The sequence below is a fragment of the Cercospora kikuchii genome, assembly GCF_019650295.1.
Source record: "Cercospora kikuchii DNA, contig_00003, whole genome shotgun sequence".
Lineage (NCBI taxonomy): Eukaryota > Fungi > Ascomycota > Dothideomycetes > Mycosphaerellales > Mycosphaerellaceae > Cercospora > Cercospora kikuchii.
The window spans coordinates 716,163-734,957 of NW_025408584.1; the positions used below are offsets into that span (position 1 = coordinate 716,163).

Consider the following 18,795-nt stretch of genomic DNA (forward strand, 5'->3'; position numbering starts at 1 on the left):
AGTTACTGAAGCTGTCGTCGCTGAGCTGCACGTGTTACAGCAAGTGCTCACAATCATTCATCAATCTCTTCCATCGGCCGCTCGCGGATCAGCTTCATGTGAAAGATGTGGCAGCGGCGACGTCAAGTCAACAGCGTCAAGCTTCACTTGCATTGAAGCACGAGCTTGAAGTCGCCTGGTCGCAGTGCGCTGCGAGCGCAACATGCCGTCAGATGGTAATTGAGCCCAATCGTAGCCTGATACCTCACACAGTCCACACCTTCAGCGAGTTATCCTCCCTCGTCGGCGACTGGCTCATTTGCTCCTCATCATCCTCGAATGATCGTCCTTCAGACCGTCCACCAGAAGCAGTGGCCAACACCGCCCCAGTAGGATGCCAATTTGCACTCGCCACAGGCGCCTCATGCAACTTCAGCGCAGCACTCGGCATCTGATCCTCCTCCTTCTCTCCTGGATTCGACCACATCCTCAACACTCCATCAGTCCCTCCGCCCCAAAGCTCGTACCCCACTGCAGTAGGCACAACCTCAATATGCATCTTCTGCGGCGTAATCGCATATCTCCCTGTCAAATCCGAGACCTTTCGCTGCGTGTTCCGAATATCATACACTTGCACGACATTGCTCTGACGTTCCGCAACAAGCAAGTACTTACTGCAAGGACTCCATTTGAGATCTGAGACTCCCGAGCCTAGACCTGCTTCGAGTTCGAAGGAGGAGATGGATGATCCTAGACCTTCGTTGGAGTACAAGGCGATCTCTCGCTCGTTTGTGCCGAGGGCGAGGAAGCCTTCGTTGCTGATGCTGAGAGCAGAGACAAAGCCTTTCCGTTGTAAGGTCTGCAGGCCGCGAGGTGCTTTGCGGCCACGGCGTAGTTTGTGGGAAATCGAGGGCCCTTCGCCGTATTGGGAGCAGTCGAAGACAGCAAGGAGGGAGTCGCTGCCGACTAGGAAATGTGTGCCGTCTCGTGTGAACATTAAACTCCGTGGTGGCTGGAATTCTTCTGTTGCAGAATGAATCAGAGGGTAGCTTGCTTGGACTGTGTCGTAGTGCAGCGCATTTCTCAATGTGATGGGCACGTCTGCTGCGCCTGCGACCACGAATGTCGTCGCTGGGTTTTGGAGATCGAAACCTGGATAGATGGCGTAGCTTTGGATTTTGCTGCTGGCTTTCCAGATGGCATGCTCAGTCAGAGCACGGGGCTCCTCTGCTTCATCCAGTAAGTCCGTCGGCAGCACAAATGTGCGAAGCCAATTGTCTTCATTATGCGTTATGATGCTAGTCCCGTCCGGTGTAAACAGAGCTTTGTGGAAGAAATTCGGTCTTGCTTCAGCCAGTCGCTGCCCAACTTGAGGAGAGGTGCCCAACCCTCTCGTGGACTTGTTGAAGGCATCGCCCGTCGTCGCAATGCATTTGGGATGCAGTTCCGAAGCAGAAGAAGCCATACTTTGTTGTTGCCCAATTTATTGGAGAAGCGTCGGCAATAAGCGCAAAGCGGTCTCGGCGAACCAGGGTTGCCGTGATGCTCGAGCTTCTGACTTTCTTTCAGCTTCTAGAGCGACAGACCGTTTCTTCTCCATCGCCATTTCAACCTTTCCGCTGACCAAACACTCCCGAAACCACCTTCTCCCACTTCCTCTGCTCCGGCGCTAATACACTATCACAATGGTTCGTACGAATGGATGGATTTGCGCTCCGCAGGGCTAATGCGATTATGCTTCACAGGCCACTCTGGTGAAGAACATCAAGGCTCTGACGCCCCTCCTCGACCGTGTCCTCGTGCAGCGCGTGAAGGCCGAGACAAAGACTGCTGGTGGCATCTTCCTCCCCGAGACGGCGGTGAAGGAGCTCAATGAGGCTAAGGTGTTGGCTGTGGGACCTGGTGCTTTTGACAAGGACGGCAAGCGGTTACCAATGGGTGTGAAGTCGGGTGATCGTGTCCTTATTCCACAGGTAAGAGGAGAGAATATACAATTCTGTCTTGTCAGGGACAACCTGCTGATGATAGATACAGTTCGGTGGCAGCCCCATCAAGGTCGGCGAGGACGAGTACTCGATCTTCCGGGACCACGAGTAAGTTTCTGTAGGGAACACAACGAGCTAGGACAGACAACTGACAGCATTACAGCATTCTTGCCAAGATCAACGAGTAAACGGCCAGAGATACCCCAAACGAAAAATCAACGTGTACAAATAGCATATTCTCGGCGAACGGTGTGTAGCAGTCACGGACGTCAGCTGTTGCGTTCGAGGCTGTTGCCAAATTGTACTATCTAAATTGTGTAGTCGAACATGTCTGAATACATCTCTACTCTCTGTTCAACCGATGAAGCAACTGCGAAAAGAGTCAATTGATACGAGAGCATATCTCATGTCTTGACCGGTTTCGGTGAGCGTGCATTGGGCGATCATTCTTGAGTCTGGAGGGTTTCCGACTTAGAGACATGGTCCATGGAGAGGTCTTAGCACATGTCGCAAAAGTGTATGTTGTTCAATCGCATGCTATGCCATTTCCCACATACGTACAAGTCCTTTCCGGCATTTGATGTCCTTTCCACAGATTCAAGTCGTACTCCTCCAGCGCCGCGCTCAGCCGGCCGTCTCTTTTTCATTATCATGCCTACTAGACCAATGTGCCCTGTACAAGAATAGCAAAGATGCTAATTGCCTTCTCTGTCCTCGGCCTGCTCCGCTACGTCTTACGCTCAGCAGTTGCAGCCACCTTCGCTCTCGGGCTTCGCTTGGCTGACGTTAACATCGATTGCTGAGAAGCTTGTTAGTATGCTTTCCCGATCTCATAGACCAATGCTAGAACTTACTGTTCGCAGGACCTTGTTGTCCCTCACCCTCCATTCCAGGCAGCGCTTGGGCAATCTTCTTGAACAGCCCCTTGACATTGTGCCCCACCTTCGCGCTCGTCTCCACGAACATGCAGCCCAGACGTTTGCTCTCCTCTTCTCCCTGTTGCGCTGTGACCTCTCTCCTTTCACCCAAATCCGTCTTGTTGCCCACCAGCACGATAATCACATCGTTGCCTCGCTCTCCTCGCACGTCGTCCACCCACTTCCGTGTCTGCTCAAAGGACTTTTTGCTTGTGATATCGTAGACAACGACTGCTACGCTGGAGTCGCGGATGTAGGAAGGGATCAATGATCGGAAACGTTCTTGACCTGCAGTATCCCAGAGTTGCAGGCGGACGGTACGGTCTTCGAGGTACATGGTTTTGGACAGGAAGTCGATGCCTATTGTGGCTTGGTAGGTGCTGTCGAAGGAGTCGTACATGAATCGCGTGATCAATGAGGTCTTGCCAACTGTTTGTCGCATTAGGTCGTGGCATCGCGTGCGGATGCAAAAGAGGGTGGCATACCAGACTGCTCGCCCAAGAAGACCAGCTTGAACTTCTTGAGCGGATTCGTGTAGGATCCCACTGCTTGCGCCATTGTGGCTGCCTAGTTGTCTGATACTCTCGCAGTAGATTTGAGTTCGGCGTGAAGCTGGGAAATCGATGTGGTATGCAGAGATGTCGACTTCGAATGCGCGCTCCTTCGGTGTGTTGGCCGGTGTTGATGGGTTGGCCGGATTTAGCGCGATGTCTCGGACGATGGCCGGGCGACGGTGCAATGTTGGCGCTGCAGATATATGCAATGCTGCAGAATATCGATCAGTTTGCTGAGGATGCTTCGTTTGTGTCGACTGTGTCTCTGCCTGTCGCTCGTTCGCAAAGGAAAGGAGTCCACTACCGAGTGATTGTGGAAACGTCGTGGACTGATCCTGGTCGTCGGCTGCAGGGTCCTCCGCCGCGCCGCCCCACAAGTTGTGCACTTCTTTGGCGGAAGCGAAAGTCGCGAAATAATTTTGAGGCAGCTACGATCCAGCCAACACACCACCATCTCACACTCTGATACCGCAGCTATGGCCGACGACAAGAAGACGGTTGCGCCGGCGACCTACAGCCAGCCATCTAGGAAAGGCAAGAAGGCGTGGCGCAAAAACGTCGACATCACCGAAGTTTCCTCCGGCCTCGACAATCTTCGCACCGAAATCATCCACGGCGGACCTGTTAAAGAGAAAGATGCCGACCAACTTTTCGCTACCGATACCACAGGAGATGCCGAGATCGCGCGCAAGCAGAAGAGCAAGAAATTGCTCAAGGTTGACGAGATCCTCGCAGCACGGAACAGTAAAGTCGACCCTCTCCAGCCGGGACGAAAGCGCAAGGTAGAGGACCACTCTGGCAGCGGCGAGGGGGGAAAGCGCGTCAAGGCCAATGGCAAATATGTATCACACAAGGAGCTCTCGCGGCTGCGGAATGTGGCAGATGGAGGGCAAATTGGCATTGTGGTTGACGATCAGCCCAGCGACGATTTGTGGGGAGCACCCCAACCGCAGCCCGAGGAACAGTACACATTTCTCGAGAAGAAGAAACCAAAGGTCGCGCCTGCTACAATAAAGCAAGCTCCGACCCCTCTTACAGTATCCGGCAAAGCGGTGGCATCAGTACTTAAACCTGCTGCTGGCAAGAGCTACAATCCACTCGTCGGCGATTGGTCCGCTCTTTTGGAAAAAGAAGGTGCAGCAGCAGTCGAGGCAGAAAAGGCACGTCTCGCCGCTGAGGCTGCGCAAGCAGAGCGGGAACGGATAGCAGAAGAGGAAGCTGCCAAAGCTGAGGCCGCTGAGAAAGACGAATACGCCACAGATTACGAGAGTGCATGGGAGAGTGAGTGGGACGGGATACAATCAGAAGGGGAAGCTGAGATACATGTACAAAAGCAAAAGTCGAGGAAGACTCCAGCAGAGCGGAACAAGGCCAAGGCACGAAAAGAGCGAGAGGCGAAGGAGAAGTGGGAGAAGAAGCAAAAGCTAAGAGACGCACAAGAAAGGAGGATCAAAGAGATCGCCAGAGAAGTGGCTGCAAAGGAACGAGCACGACAGCAGAGAACCGTCGCAATCGTGGACGACTCGTCCGCAAGCGATGAGGACGAAGACGGATTGCAAGTGCGGAAGAGAAGATTTGGACAAATCCAAGTACCGGATGCGCCGTTAGAGGTCACCCTCCCAGACGAATTGCAGGATAGTCTGAGGAGACTCAAGCCAGAAGGCTCGATATTGACAGACAGCTACCGGAACAAAATCATAAATGGTAAGCTCGAACCGAGAAAGAAAGTCGGCCAAGTCAAGCAGAAGCAGACCCAACGCACGGAGAAATGGACGTACAAGGATTGGCAGCTCAAGTAGATTTACTGTCTGCTTCAACATAAACGACACCACCCTGTTACTATTCATTACTCACACCAATCTCACGTGTACAATCATGCAGACCACGAGCATCTGTGCGGAAGTAGAAGACTCGATCAACACCTTCCCTTTGCCATCCTTCTTGCGGCTCTCCACTGCGCTTTTTCCGCTTTCCACTCCGCTTTCTCTGCCCTCTTGGCCTCACCTCTCTCAGCTTTGCGGGCGCGATAGGCTTGCCACCACGTTGTGCCTTCTGGGATATCGATCGATGAGATCCTTCTTCCATCCTTTTCCTGGGCCAGGGTTGCGACGGAGGAGTCGAGCGAGGAAATGCTGCTGCTGGCGTCTCCTGCATCTCTCCTGTTCATCAAGGTCGGACTTTCATATGGAGACATGTGTGCAGTGGGATCGTTGTCTGGAACGATGGCGCGATTTACGACCACGGTATCGTAGCTTGGTGGGTTGATAGGAGCTTTGTCTTCTTGGTGGAGAAGGGAGGACTTTTCTCCGCTGAGTTCGAAAGGCGCTTGCTGTGATGCTGGCTGATCAGTGGTGTATGGTGGCATCGCTTGCGACATGCTTCGTTCGTTCTGTGGCTGCTGCTGAAGCTTATGCTGTTGGTATTTGCTGTATGCTGCTCCGGCGAGGGCCATGGCGACGGGGACTTGTTGTCTGTTTCGGCGTCTGTTGCAACACATTTTGATCTGTCGATGCGGGCTCTCCTGTATGGTATTGAGATTTGCTGTTTGATGATTGACTATGAAGGTTCTGTCTGCCCTTCGTATCTTATGAGTAAAAGTTTGTGAGCTGTTCTGACTTACTCCAGCCGATGAGAAAGGCAGTATATATGCTAGAGAACATACGTGCGACAGACCGTCTACATGTTGATCGATCGCGAGGTTGGTATAATGGCTGCCTGATTGTTGTCCCGCTACGGAATAAAGCTGCTCAAGCTTTCGGCCGGGAGCCGACGTCACATCTATTCACTCGCATTCCCGTCCAAATCGGGTTAGACCCAAACTTCCTGTTCTCTTTGTCTTTTCAATAGCATCACTCTGTCCCCTCCATCGTGCTACAGAAAACTGCTGGTCTTTCTGACATCGTAGCTCGACCTTCCGTCATCTGTTAGATTCTCATGCTGCTTTCTCCGGCACCACTTGCGTATTGTACGGAGCTTCCACTCCCACGCCGAGATTCGTCACCACACTATGTTGCATTTTCCACGCGTGGTCCTCGCATACCCAGATATCATCACAGTAGTACTGGACTCTAAACGTCTTGTTAATGTCGTCTAAAGCCTCTAGATCCCAGTGCGTAACTGTTATACTGCACACCATTCCGGTTAGCAAAAATTGGCTCCCTCGACGATCGCAATCCATTCAGTCAAAAATGAGGTCTGGGACGTGACAACTTACTAAGTTATCACCCTTGCCTTCTCCGGGCCCATCATCTCCTCCACATATAAATTCGTTACCACATGTGAAGTCTTAGCACCTTCGCCAGCTTTTTGCAATGCTTCTCGTGTCTGCTCGATGCCCTCTGTTTTGCCGCCGTATTGACCCAAAGCGGTACTATCGTAATAGACGTCTTGCGTGAAGACCTCGTTCAGACGTGTCCAGTTTTTGCTGTCGATTGTCCAGGCGGTTTTGTAACCTGCTTGCGTGAGACCTTCAATGGCGGAGCCTGGAGGGCAAGCGGAGTTTTGACCATATTGAGCAAGAGCTGTGGAGGAGATGAGTAAGAAAGGGAGGAAGGAGGCGATCTGACTTGAGAAGTGCATAGCTGCGCGGTGAAGGATCTGTTGGTGGGGCTGAAAAGGTGTCGCTGCTTGTGCTATTGGACTTCTTCCGGTTTTTGCGATGTAGGAGCTCGATTGTAGATGTGTTCATATATCAACATGACTTTGTGTACCATGTCGTCTCGGAGGAATTGACTGTCTCGTGGGTAGGTACTTTCACTCCGTCGGTAAGTTGAGCACGTTTCTGCCATGAATCTTCTGGAACCGGGTTTCGAAACACATGCGCTAGGATTGAGGCTTCTCATCTCGATACTATCTTTCCATGGGTTTCTGTTCGGCCCGACGAGTTCAGTTTGCATGCTGTAAAGCTTGATGACTGGTTTATCATGCTACAGGCATGCGAGAGCTTTCGGCATGCGGTTGTGCTGCTGTGCAGTGCTGCTTTCTTCAGATTTCCAAGGAAACAGAGGCCCACGTACCTTTCGCGAAAGAGCCGTCAAAGGTGGTGTTTCGTGGGTAACGTCATGAGTCAGTCGGACACGATCTCTAAGAAAAAGTCTCAGGATCGAGCACTCAGCTAAGCCTGTCCAATTCAGTTAAGCAATTCCACCACCGTTGTGTCATATGTCAACGCGAATGCGTGATCGGACGCTGCATCATCTGCGAAAGTCTCGTTTATATTGCTTTCTGTCAGTGTGCTGTTGTTGACCATCCTCGCGGGACTGGATGATAGATTACGAAGCTTTATCGTCAATGCGTTCCACCTGCTCACACTTCTCTGTCCCTCCAATCGAGCTTCGTCGTCGCTCGACATCTTGAAGGATCTCCTCGTTCGGTCGCAGACTCTCCTTAACTGGCTGACTCTTCTTGCCAAACTTGTGAAGACCATCTGCTCCGTCTGTCGTAAACAAGAAATCGATCTCTTCCAAAGTTAGATTCGACGTTTCGGGATAGAACTGTAGCAGAATCAAAGTTAGATGAAGTCATTCGTTGGCTAGAATCTGGACCACGTGGAAGCTTACGAAGTAGACGAGGGGGATGAAAGAGAAGTTGAGTGCCATGAAGATGAGGTAGCCCTTCCATGCTAGGCTGTTGAGCAGTGTTGCTGTTTCGCGTTAGCGATCTCTGACAGCCATTGACTGTGTCAGAAGACTCACGTGTGACCATGACGACGAAGAAGTTCCAGAGCCAGTTACTGCTGATGCCAATTGCGGTCCCCTTTGCACGAGCGTGAAGCGGTAAGATTTCGGGCACATAAACCCACGGAATACAATTCGCCGTAGCACCGAAGGTCAGCATGTAAGTAAAAAAGAACGTGACACTGGCTTGAGCCGTCTTGACAGACAGATCCGTTCGCTCCTCTGGTGGCTCTTGGAAGCTGAGCAGGATCGAGATCATCATCATCGAGAGTGCGAGTCCAAGGGATCCCCACATCATAGGCCTTCGTCTTCCCATCTGGTCGAGAAAGAATGTTGGTACCAAAGATCCAACGAAGAACATGCATTGGACCGCGCCACCGATGAGCAAGGACAGGTTCCGGGTCAGGCCCACGTTGTTCTCGAGAGCCGAGGGAACGTAGTATCTAGAAGACCGTCAGCCTAATTTGATGCAGATCGCGCGCGAAGCCAACTTACACAACCAGATTGATACCTCCCATCTGGTTCATGAACTGCATGCCATATGCAAGTAGCACTCGACGTCCCGTTTGTACTTCGTCGCGCTTGAAGATTTGCCGCCATTTGTATTCGCCGTGCTTTCTCTCCAACTCAAGGGCTCCAAGAATGTCGCTCTGCATCTTTTGCACTTTCTCTCCGTCGGGCCCACTGTCCCAAACATCGCACATGACTTGGAGTGCTTCCTCCTATATCGAAAATCACCAATCAGCATGCAGCTCGGACTCAACGTATTGCCACTATCACTCACATTCCTGTTCCGTGCATAAAGCCATCTTGGACTCTCAGGCAGGCCAAACACCAAGATGATAACCACAATGGCAAAGACGATCTGGCAAGCGATTGGAACCCGCCAGGCTGCTTGACCTCCGACAAATGACATGCCGTAGTCGAAAAAGTAGGCGATGACAATTCCTACACCGACGAAGAGTGGTTCCGAGGAAACAAGACGGCCACGCTTGTCTGCGTCGCAGAGTTCTGATTGGTACATGGGCACAGTAGAGGTCTCAATTCCAGTACCGATGCCGGTTACGTAGCGTGCTACCAGAACCTGGGGAACGGAGTAGGAAGTCGTTTGTAGGACTGCACCGACGATCTGGAGGACTCGAGTCAGTCAACCCACTTTCTTCGAAAGGTCCTGCAACCGAGACCACGTTGTTCGTGCACGCAGGGCCACACTTACAATGAAGCCCATAGCAACCCACATACACAATCGCCTGCCCATCTTCTCGCCAATGAAGAAGTTGACGATACATCCCGAAAATGCGCCCAAGTTGTAGATGGAGACGATGATGCCCTCTTCCGCACTCCCAGGATAGCCGAATGTGTTTCTAAAGTCCTCATTGCCGACAATGCCAGAAAAGACACCTTGATCGTAGCCGAAAAGGACGAACTGGATATGTTAATTCCGACATCACGAACAGTGCTCAACGCATGCGGTGCTTACCGCGATCTGATGAAGTCAGCCTATAATTCTTCCGAGACGTTTCCGGTTGATCTCCATACCTGACATGCAATCGTAATTGACCATCTGAGACTTCTACCACGCCCAAAGACGTTATACTGCGGCAACTTCGCCATCTTTCTCGACGAATGCGTCAAAACCTCCGTCCAAGTGAGGATTCCAAATCAAGCAAATAAAGAATACCAACAAAAGAACAAGAGCGGAGAAGAGTCTTGTACTTAGCCTAAGCAACTCGTGGCCCATCCCAAGCACCAGGCTACGCGCATTGCTCGTCAAACCTACCGTTTCATCATGCCCATATCAAGATGCAGCAATGATCGTCTCCCGATCCCTCGAGCCGCATGACGATGTGGCGTGATTCGCGTCTGTTCGGCTCAGTTGCACGCGAAGCTCACGTGTGGCCATGTCAAATAGCGGCGGAATACCTTCCGGAGCGATAAAGCAAATCTGCAGGAATAAACAAGTCTGCGTCAATGCATTGGATGGTGTTTGAGATGGAGATGAAAAGGGTGGGATGTGGTTGCACGGCAGCAGGAAAGCGTGCGGAGAGAAGATGGGGAAGGATCCACTTTCTCGATTGTCCGGCAATTCGTGGCGCGAATTTGCCAAGACATGAAAGTGAACTTGTTACAGAGGTGAGAAACATGTGGCTGCGATACGAGTCAGATCGGATACTTGAAAGCTGTCGCTGAATGACACTCAGATGTGAATCGTCGTGGCAAGTCGCGAAGGCAGAAGTACTGCGTGGTAATAGCTGAATCGCTGAAGACGCGTCGTTCGTTGACGCGACTGGACCTCGGTTCCGATCACGCATCAAACGGTAACGTTACTTCGCATCAATCAGGCACAACCTGGTTGACGCACGACCCACAGACAACATAGGAGAGGAGAATCTCGACTTCGACCAGCAGGAATATTCGACACGCAAGAATAATCATAATAAGCAGGCACGATGGTCAAGCTCGCGGAGGCGAAGAAATGGAACAAGCCATGGGATACGCCAGATCCAGAAGCACTCTCAGCATATCAACGTGACATTTACTCGTCCTTTGGAAAGCCCTTCTTCTCGACGAAGCCAGCAGAATGGGAAGCACTAGCAAAACAGAAGGTGCCAGAGGCCAACTTTGGTTATGTCTACGGATCAGCTTCCAGCTTCAAGACGTACAAGGCTGTAAGTGAAAGTCGACGCCTGCTTACACAAATCTGCAGCAGGATATCACAAAATCTGCTCCCAATCACAGGCAGCGTTGGTGTGCATGAGCGCTGACGAATCGACAGAACCTCGAAGCATTTGACCGATATCGCCTCCGACCTCAAATGCTCGTGAACGCTACCCGGAGAGATCTGAGTGTCAATCTCTTCGGCACTACATACAACAGTCCGCTGCTCGTTGCTCCAGTCGGCGTTCAAAACATCATGCACGCGGACGCAGAAGAGGCAACTGCACGAGCATGCCAGAAACTCAAAGTTCCCATGATCCTTTCAACAGCAGCCACAAGAACTATCGAGCAAGTCGCAGAAGCCAATGGCAACGGTGACAGATGGTTCCAATTGTACTGGCCCAAGCCACAAGAAGAGGCCATCACAGCCAGCCTTCTGAACCGCGCCAAGGAGAATGGCTACAAAGTCCTCGTTGTAACTCTCGACACCTTCACCCTGGCATGGCGACCTGAAGATCTCGACAACTCATACTTGCCATTCCTGTGGGGTGATGGCTGTCAAATTGGACACTCTGATCCAGTTTTCCAGGAACGATATCAGGAAATGTTGGCCAGTGATACGAGATCTGCTTCGGAGAAACTTGCGGAAGCTTGGGATTTGATAAAGAGACCTGGCACACCATTTGGCGCGCTGAGATTGTTGGCCAATGCTTCGAAGCTGAAAGTGTCTCGAGCATGGCTTGACATCTTGAACTCGGGCACATACCGTGAATGGGAGCATTTGGAAACACTGAAGAAGTTGTGGGACGGGCCGATCGTGTTGAAGGGCATTCAGACTGTGGAAGATGCGCATAAGGCGATTGAGTACGGCATGGACGGCATCATTGTGTCGAATCATGGTGGCCGGCAGCTTGATGGAGCTATCGCCTCTCTTGACGCATTGGCCGACATTGGAGCGGACAAGAAAGTGAAGCAGTCTGGCTTGACAGTGCTCTTCGATAGCGGCATCCGCACCGGGAGTGATGTACTCAAGGCATTGGCATTGGGTGCGAAAGCTGTTCTGGTCGGCAGGCCTTATATGTACGGTTTGGCGATCAAAGGTCAAGCTGGGGTGGAGCACGTCCTGAAGTGCATGCTGGCTGATACGGATAATATGTTGGCCAATATGGGCAAGAAGTCGGCGAGAGATCTGAGCAGAGATGATCTCCAGGTGCGGAGGGAGTCAAAATTGTAGGAGCAGACGTTGGATTCCGTCGTCGTCAGCACTTGCTACGTTTCACGTGCGCGAGGCTTTGGCATATTGGACACGTATCTTTTTCGCAGATTGCGCTTAGAGGCGCAGTTGTGATGGCGACGCATTGACCCCGTTGTCTTCACTTGACACCGACTGCAGTGACGCGTACGCATCTCTGGAATGCCAATCAAAATGTCGAAGGATGCATGTGAAACGTTCTTGGCAGGAGCCACTTGACAAACAGACAGTTGTGCAACTGCGACTGACTTAAGAGGATCGCGCTGCCTCAAAAGGCCAGCAGTCGCGCTTTCCAGCAAGAACGCTTGCAACTTTCGAAAACGAAACGACAGATCACATCAAAAGTGCGCTGCAAGCTCGAGGCGCCTTCGATTCTTCTAAGCTCGCATCTCCGCCGCGTCGAACGTATTTGGGGCATTCTGTCTCAATAAGCGTGGAACGTGGGATTAAAACCGATTGGAAGAACGCCAACATGATCAAACTCGTCGCATTCGACCTTGATGGCACGTTGGCCATCAGCAAACAAGCAATCCAACAGAACATGGCCGAAGCACTCTCTTCACTCCTCCAAGTCGCCCACGTGGCCGTCATCTCCGGCGGCGACTGGCCTCAGTTCTCCAAACAAATCGCATCTCGCCTTCCACCAACCGCCGATCTCTCGAAGCTCTGGCTCATGCCCACAAGCGGCACCAAACTTTACAGATTTGACGCTCCTACCAATACCTGGCAAACCGTTTATGCCGACCTCTTCACTTCCGAAACTAAGGCTTCCATTCTCCAGGCCTTTGACGCCTCACTTGACGCTACGGGATTCAAGCCCTCCCAGACGTGGGGAGAGAGAATTGAAGATCGTGGGAGTCAGATTACGTTCTCTGCGCTCGGCCAAGAAGCTCCGATTTCTGAGAAACAGACGTGGGATCCGGATTTTGCGAAGCGTAAGGTTATCCAGGCCGATCTAAAAACGCGACTGCCAGATCTCTCCATCAACATGGGTGGAACCACGTCAATCGATGTAACGAAGCAGGGAGTTGACAAGGCTTATGGATTGCGGAAGCTCAGCGAGGAGAGCAAAATCCACCTGGATGAAATGACGTTCGTAGGAGATGCGATTTTTCCTGGTGGAAACGATTATCCTGCTAAGCAGTTGGGCTTGAAGACGGTGCAGGTGGAGAATCCGGATGGTACATTGGCCGCAATCGCGGCCATTGTGGCTTGTTTGTCGTAAAGATGGTGAGGGACTTCATGGCATTCTCTTTACCTTGGTCTCACCAATACCACTCGAGCCTTTAACCTGCTGCTCCTGCCAACGCCTCTGCTCCTCTAGCAGCTCGTCTTCTCCATCATCCATCTCTCCAGCTGCCTCCTTCCTCTCCACCTTCGCTGCCGGCTGCTCTGGTGACGCGCCTGCCAACCTTGCCTCCTCTTCCCAAATCTTCTTCTCTGCCTCATCATACTCCTCTTTTCGATCAATCCACCGTTCTTGCACGTCCCGCACATCCATCTGCCCATAACTCTGACTCATCGCTTGAGCCCAAATACTCGCCTCATCATCCAACGTCTTCCCGTTCTCATCTCTCCCTCTTGCCCCCGCAAAAACATACCCGCTTGCACGATCGATTGCTCTCAATAGCGCAGCCATACTTTGCCGATCCTCGACTGCTAAGGTCTCGAAGCCCATCAGTCCGTAGTCCTCGATCAGACTGATTAGAGCTTTGTTCAGATCGTCCCATTTTCCAGATGCACCGCCTGGTGTTCCGGCTTGTTCTTTTGAGAGCTCTGGAAGAAGGTGTTCGAGGTATTGGCATTCTGTGTAGAAGTCCAGATTGAAGGGTAAGTCTGCACCGCCCACGGCTTTTAGGTTGTCAATCTTAGTAAGAACGTTGACGATAGGGTATGGGAGATGAAGTGGTCCTCGGAGGCAGAGAAGGAGAGAGCTTAGATACAATGATGGTCTTGTAAGGACGACTGAGTCGAGGAGTTGGATGACGACTATCTGTCTTGCGTTAGTGCTCGATGTGTTGTGGCACAACATAGATGACTTACCCGGTAGCCAATTTTCTCGAGTCTGTGCAAGATCTTCGGAAGTGATTGGTGGTGTATGGTGAGCTCAGGTTGACCTGGAGGATCAAGAACAATTGTCTCCTCTGTTCGAATATTGTCAGCAAAGATGTATTCAGCGATCCAGAGTTTCCCCAATATCCACTTTCAATCTTGGAGCTCGGCCATCAACCCAAGCAAATCGGACAGCAGTCCTCTACAAAAGTTCATCTCAGATCGAATGGAAAATACTCACCACACCTCTCCAACTCCCTCTCCAACCAATCCACATTAACTTCAATCTCCTCCATCGCCCATAACACCCCGCCATTCGGACCCAATTCCTCGCGCTCCATAACCTCATCGACAGAAACGAGATCTCGCACATCGAAAGCCGCTTCATATGGGATATTATCGTTCGCGGGGTCCAAGTTCCCGATTGAGCAAGGTCGAGCGATCGCTCGCATAAATTGTTGTAAGCCGTTGCATAATGTGGATTTGCCTGCGCCGGGCGGGCCGATGGGGAGGAGGATTGTGCGCATCGGGCTCGTTGCAGGTCTTCTGAATAGACTGGCGAAGGCAGGATGCAGCGCTGTGTCGCGAAATTTTGTTGATTAATGGTTGTGGAAGATAATAGAACTCGAAGTTGTGGTGGTTTCATGCAAGGATTTGTGGCAATGACGTAAAGTTCTGGGACAGTGTGAAAATTGCATGTGAAAGTGGAAGCGGGTGTTCATGATTTTCGTACAATTTCTACTACAGCGACTGTCTGCGATACTAGTGATGCGTACAGCGCGTCAATGGTCAGCGGATCGCGCTTCACTGGCGTCTCTTCACGTTCCTGCCGCACAGCAACCTGCACCAGTTGGTGTCATTCCAATATTGGGACATCTGAGATGTGGTGATCGTATGCGTGTCTGACGCCCTTTCCGGGTCGCCGCGGGAGAAGCTGCACCGCATGAAATTTACTGAAGCATCCTTCAGGGCGCTTCTATAGGATCTCGGCCCAGTGCAATTTGCTGACCATTGACGTGAGATCCCTGTGACTTCGGCTATTGTTTTCAACCATTCTTGTCCACCCCAGGCGCCTCCACATAGACAGACGTCGGTCGTGTATCGCGGGAGCTCCGTCGATGGGCCGCGGTCCCAGGACACGTTTTCAGGACTGCTGTTCCTAGAGGTGCAGATTGCCAAAATCATTCTCAACTCAACTCACCGTGAGAGATCACTTCTCCTTCGCTGGCTTGCCCTTTGCCTCACTTTCCCCGAGCTCTCTGACATACACCTTCACCAGTTCTGGGTCCGTAGGGTCCGCTTCCTTGCCATCTTCAAATCCTGGGCTGATGCCGATTGCCAGATATTTCCCATCAGAGCTGAACTGCATCGCAGCTACGCAAGCAGGCAGCTTAGGATATTGTCTGATCCTCCTCTTAGTTTTCGCATCCCACAATGCTACTACGCCATCTCCACCGCCTGTCGCGAAGGTGCCGTGAACAGGATGGAAGGCAACTGCGTTGACCGGATAAATGACATCGATCGCGACCTCTTGCCCTTCCTCATTGACTCTCGTAGTCTTGTCTCTGTGGCACTTGAACGCATACATTTTCTTGTTCTCTTCCTCATCAAACCACTCCACACCTACTCTGCCTTCGATCGACGAAACCGCGAACCCTGAGCCATCAGGCATCGGTGCAGTGTCCCGCGTCATGAACTTCAGACTAGATTCCCGCTCTTGCCAAGGGCGTACGTGCAAAGGCTCTTGCATACCAGATGTACTGCCTGCTTGTCCAGTCAAGGCCTTCAGATCTGCGAGCGCGTAGACGTGCACTTTTCTTTCTGCCATCGTGATGAGAGCCTTGTCGGCTGTGACAGAAAGCGCGAACGGCTTCGCAGCGAGCTGGATGGTAACGTATTTCTTGTTTTCGGCATCATGCACCCTCAGCGTAGCATCCCATGATATGCTGAGGACAACATTGTGTTCTGGCGAAAAGGCGATCTTGCTTGTGGGCCTGCTGGCCCTGCTGAGGACTTCTTTACTCTCTGTGCCTTGGCTGAGGTTGTACCGCGTGGTTGTCCGATCGAGGCCAGCTGTGTAGATAGTATCGGAATCGGAGCCGAAAGATGCGTCGAGTAACGGCGCGGACGCGGCTATTGTGCTCGACAGCTCGAAGGGTGGACTCGATTCGGTTCGGCGGTAGACATGGATGGCTGTGTCTGTGTTCCACGATGTGACGACGAGCGTGTTGTTGTCTGGAGAGAATATAACTGATGATACTGCATCAGTTGGCGGTTGCGACAGCTCGAGGATGGACATGTTGGGCGAGTGTTGTCGAATGCGATCGATTGTTGACTTGCGACTGTGAAGTTGGCGTCGAGGTCTCGAGCCACGACTTTTGTCAAGATTGAGGAGGCGACAAATATCGGCGTCACAGGTCATTCTTCAATTTACGCTGACACGATTGCATGCATGCTCTCAATTACTTGCTCACATACTCTATCCATTCGGAGTGGACATCAGGAGACATCAGGAGACATCGGCAAAGACACTGGAGAGCTTGGTGATCAATATTCGCGAAGAGACATACACGATCACAGCTTTGGCTGTAGACTGTCTTCTAATCTAGCTGACCTGGTCAATCTCCTGTTGATCGGCATCAATCTTCTCATTGACATGAGACTCCATAGCATGCTGATGTGGAATGACAGTCCTGCCGCCCTTTGACGATGCGACACCGCCCGTGATACCGCCTTTGGCAAACAGAAGTGGGATGTCCTCCAATTCAATTCCTTTTGTCTCGGGATAGAAGAAGTAGACCATGGGTATGAAGGCCGCGTTCAGTACCGCGAAGACGATGAATGTCCGCCACCCAATGTTCTCAAACGAGATTGGCGTGATCTTTACCACTGCAAACACAGCCATCCAGTTCCAGCCCGATGCAATGGCCTGCATTCGTGTTCGCACTCTGGTGGTATTGATTTCAGTCGGATAGAACCATGGAACTGGCAGCCAACCAATCCCGTACACTAGCTGGAAGATGAAGATGAATGCCGTTGCTCCGTACGCTGGTCCACGGTTCGTGTCGGAAGCTTGCGAGAGAAGTGCAGACACTGCTATGAAGCAGATGCATAGTCCAGCAGTACACGAAAGGAGTAGCGCCCGTCTTCCGAAGCGATCCATGAGAAATACTGGGATGGCGGAGCCCACTAGGTACGTACATTGAGCCGCACCACCCAGGATGAGGGCCATGTTCCGCGTCATGCCCATGGAGTCCTGGAAGATAACAGGAGCGTAGTAGTTTATCATATTAGACCCGGTCCATTGTTGTGCTAGCTGAACGCTTATTGTGATAAGCAGTCGTCGCAGATTCTGTACCTTGCCCCAGGTGAAGAGTTCTTTGAATCGGAACGGCCCCCCTTTTTGCTCCTCCTCAAGGCCCACTCGGATGTCGAGAATGACTCTTTCCACGTCCGCGTCGTTGACATCCTTGCTCAGCAGGTCTGCAGTAACTTGAGCCGCCTCTTCATATCTGTCGTGTTGCACAAGCCATCGTGGACTTTCGGGCAACCCGATGATCTGCAGCACCAGAAAGATCGCGAAGACCGCTTGGAAGGACAGAGGGAACCGCCATTGGAAGCTCGTCGATGAGAAGCTGGTGCCATAATCCATCCTGGTTGCCGTCAGTAGCTGAAGTTGAAGACCTATTTTTCTACTTACCAGTACGCGATTACGACGCCTAGAATGGTCAGCGTGCCTTGCAACGTCAAGAGCATGCCTCGGTAGCTCGAAGGCGCACACTCTGACAAGTATACCGGCGCCGTAGATGAGTTCATTCCATTCCCGACTCCAGTGATTATCCTTCCGGCAATGAGCTGTGCAACATTGATGGACGTGCCCAGGATGACTGCTCCAACAATCATGATCGATCCACCTGCGAGCAGCATAGTCCTCCGACCCAACTTCTCGCCGACGAAGTAGCAGATGATACTGCCAACAACACACCCAATATCATATAGCGCGGTAATATTGCCTTGCATATCGGCGTCCGGATTGTTGAAGTACTCGCCGAAGGGGTTGTCTGCGCCGATGATGCCAGCCATTACACCTTTGCCAAAATCAGCAACAACCACAACTCCGGGCATCGATGAAATCACCTTGATCAAACCCCAGAAGCAAGAACGCCTGACATGCCGCAGCAGTGATCGCCCATACGAGCGTCTTGCCTCGAAAATTGTGTTTCCATAGCTGGAACATGACTGCGAACACAACAGAATCAACCAAATCAAGTTCAGCACAGCAGACCTACAATCAGCAACAAGAAACAACCAACTTCTCGAAAGTAGTAGTATCCAACCATAAATGGTTCGCCTCCTAGATCCACTCGGTATTCTAACAACCGAAGGTGGGTCAAAGACAGCCCGAGATGTCTTGGGATCCAAGCAGCTGCCAAGAACTTGTCATGGATCGCCATTCGATATCGAGCACATGAAGTCAGTGATCTCCATCCGGGGCTCTCCGCTACTCCACGTTTCGGTGCAGCTTTGCACGTGGCTGAAGGACGGCGTTGACCAACGGCATTTCGTGTAAGGTGATGAGGTCAGTGCTAAAAGATTCGAGGTGGGCGCAGTGCAGAGTTGAAGAGCGACTAAAAGGGCTTGGGAGGCTTGGATTGTGATGGAGAAAGGCCCGATGACCGAGGACTGGAAGTTCTGTGGTACGGTGAAGTGAGAAAGAACGTC

General features: G+C 51.8%; 12 protein-coding genes across 12 annotated transcripts; 4 read left to right on the forward strand and 8 right to left on the reverse strand.

The window, feature by feature from the left end:
* Positions 1-244: 244 nt before the first annotated feature.
* On the reverse strand, positions 245-1,444 carry CKM354_000466500 (uncharacterized protein; the record flags this gene model as incomplete). Its single annotated transcript, XM_044799911.1, has 1 exon — positions 245-1,444. The coding sequence occupies one exon, from the start codon at positions 1,442-1,444 to the stop codon at positions 245-247; it is 1,200 nt and encodes a 399-aa protein (XP_044655846.1).
* Positions 1,445-1,664: 220 nt separating this feature from the next.
* CKM354_000466600 (uncharacterized protein) lies at positions 1,665-2,152 on the forward strand (the record flags this gene model as incomplete). The annotated part of the gene is made up of 4 exons (XM_044799912.1): positions 1,665-1,667; positions 1,725-1,952; positions 2,014-2,072; positions 2,128-2,152. The coding sequence occupies 4 exons, from the start codon at positions 1,665-1,667 to the stop codon at positions 2,150-2,152; spliced, it is 315 nt and encodes a 104-aa protein (XP_044655847.1).
* Positions 2,153-2,704: 552 nt separating this feature from the next.
* On the reverse strand, positions 2,705-3,439 carry CKM354_000466700 (Rab family GTPase YPT6; the record flags this gene model as incomplete). Its single annotated transcript, XM_044799913.1, has 3 exons — positions 2,705-2,763; positions 2,819-3,310; positions 3,367-3,439. The coding sequence occupies 3 exons, from the start codon at positions 3,437-3,439 to the stop codon at positions 2,705-2,707; spliced, it is 624 nt and encodes a 207-aa protein (XP_044655848.1).
* Positions 3,440-3,911: 472 nt separating this feature from the next.
* CKM354_000466800 (uncharacterized protein) lies at positions 3,912-5,234 on the forward strand (the record flags this gene model as incomplete). The annotated part of the gene is made up of 1 exon (XM_044799914.1): positions 3,912-5,234. The coding sequence occupies one exon, from the start codon at positions 3,912-3,914 to the stop codon at positions 5,232-5,234; it is 1,323 nt and encodes a 440-aa protein (XP_044655849.1).
* Positions 5,235-5,350: 116 nt separating this feature from the next.
* Positions 5,351-5,887, reverse strand: CKM354_000466900 (uncharacterized protein; the record flags this gene model as incomplete). Its single annotated transcript, XM_044799915.1, has 1 exon — positions 5,351-5,887. The coding sequence occupies one exon, from the start codon at positions 5,885-5,887 to the stop codon at positions 5,351-5,353; it is 537 nt and encodes a 178-aa protein (XP_044655850.1).
* Positions 5,888-6,367: 480 nt separating this feature from the next.
* CKM354_000467000 (uncharacterized protein) lies at positions 6,368-7,014 on the reverse strand (the record flags this gene model as incomplete). Its single annotated transcript, XM_044799916.1, has 2 exons — positions 6,368-6,560; positions 6,650-7,014. The coding sequence occupies 2 exons, from the start codon at positions 7,012-7,014 to the stop codon at positions 6,368-6,370; spliced, it is 558 nt and encodes a 185-aa protein (XP_044655851.1).
* A 692-nt stretch (positions 7,015-7,706) lies between these two features.
* On the reverse strand, positions 7,707-9,725 carry CKM354_000467100 (uncharacterized protein; the record flags this gene model as incomplete). Its single annotated transcript, XM_044799917.1, has 7 exons — positions 7,707-7,928; positions 7,995-8,077; positions 8,130-8,554; positions 8,607-8,833; positions 8,896-9,240; positions 9,328-9,537; positions 9,651-9,725. 7 exons carry the CDS (start codon positions 9,723-9,725, stop codon positions 7,707-7,709), a joined length of 1,587 nt encoding a protein of 528 aa, XP_044655852.1.
* Positions 9,726-10,561: 836 nt separating this feature from the next.
* Positions 10,562-12,003, forward strand: CKM354_000467200 (uncharacterized protein; the record flags this gene model as incomplete). The annotated part of the gene is made up of 2 exons (XM_044799918.1): positions 10,562-10,780; positions 10,888-12,003. The coding sequence occupies 2 exons, from the start codon at positions 10,562-10,564 to the stop codon at positions 12,001-12,003; spliced, it is 1,335 nt and encodes a 444-aa protein (XP_044655853.1).
* Positions 12,004-12,493: 490 nt separating this feature from the next.
* Positions 12,494-13,246, forward strand: CKM354_000467300 (uncharacterized protein; the record flags this gene model as incomplete). Its single annotated transcript, XM_044799919.1, has 1 exon — positions 12,494-13,246. The coding sequence occupies one exon, from the start codon at positions 12,494-12,496 to the stop codon at positions 13,244-13,246; it is 753 nt and encodes a 250-aa protein (XP_044655854.1).
* A 15-nt stretch (positions 13,247-13,261) lies between these two features.
* On the reverse strand, positions 13,262-14,600 carry CKM354_000467400 (uncharacterized protein; the record flags this gene model as incomplete). Its single annotated transcript, XM_044799920.1, has 3 exons — positions 13,262-14,014; positions 14,065-14,165; positions 14,315-14,600. The coding sequence occupies 3 exons, from the start codon at positions 14,598-14,600 to the stop codon at positions 13,262-13,264; spliced, it is 1,140 nt and encodes a 379-aa protein (XP_044655855.1).
* Positions 14,601-15,283: 683 nt separating this feature from the next.
* CKM354_000467500 (uncharacterized protein) lies at positions 15,284-16,372 on the reverse strand (the record flags this gene model as incomplete). Its single annotated transcript, XM_044799921.1, has 1 exon — positions 15,284-16,372. The coding sequence occupies one exon, from the start codon at positions 16,370-16,372 to the stop codon at positions 15,284-15,286; it is 1,089 nt and encodes a 362-aa protein (XP_044655856.1).
* Positions 16,373-16,678: 306 nt separating this feature from the next.
* CKM354_000467600 (uncharacterized protein) lies at positions 16,679-18,310 on the reverse strand (the record flags this gene model as incomplete). The annotated part of the gene is made up of 3 exons (XM_044799922.1): positions 16,679-17,726; positions 17,774-18,161; positions 18,211-18,310. 3 exons carry the CDS (start codon positions 18,308-18,310, stop codon positions 16,679-16,681), a joined length of 1,536 nt encoding a protein of 511 aa, XP_044655857.1.
* Between the last annotated feature and the right edge of the window lie 485 nt (positions 18,311-18,795).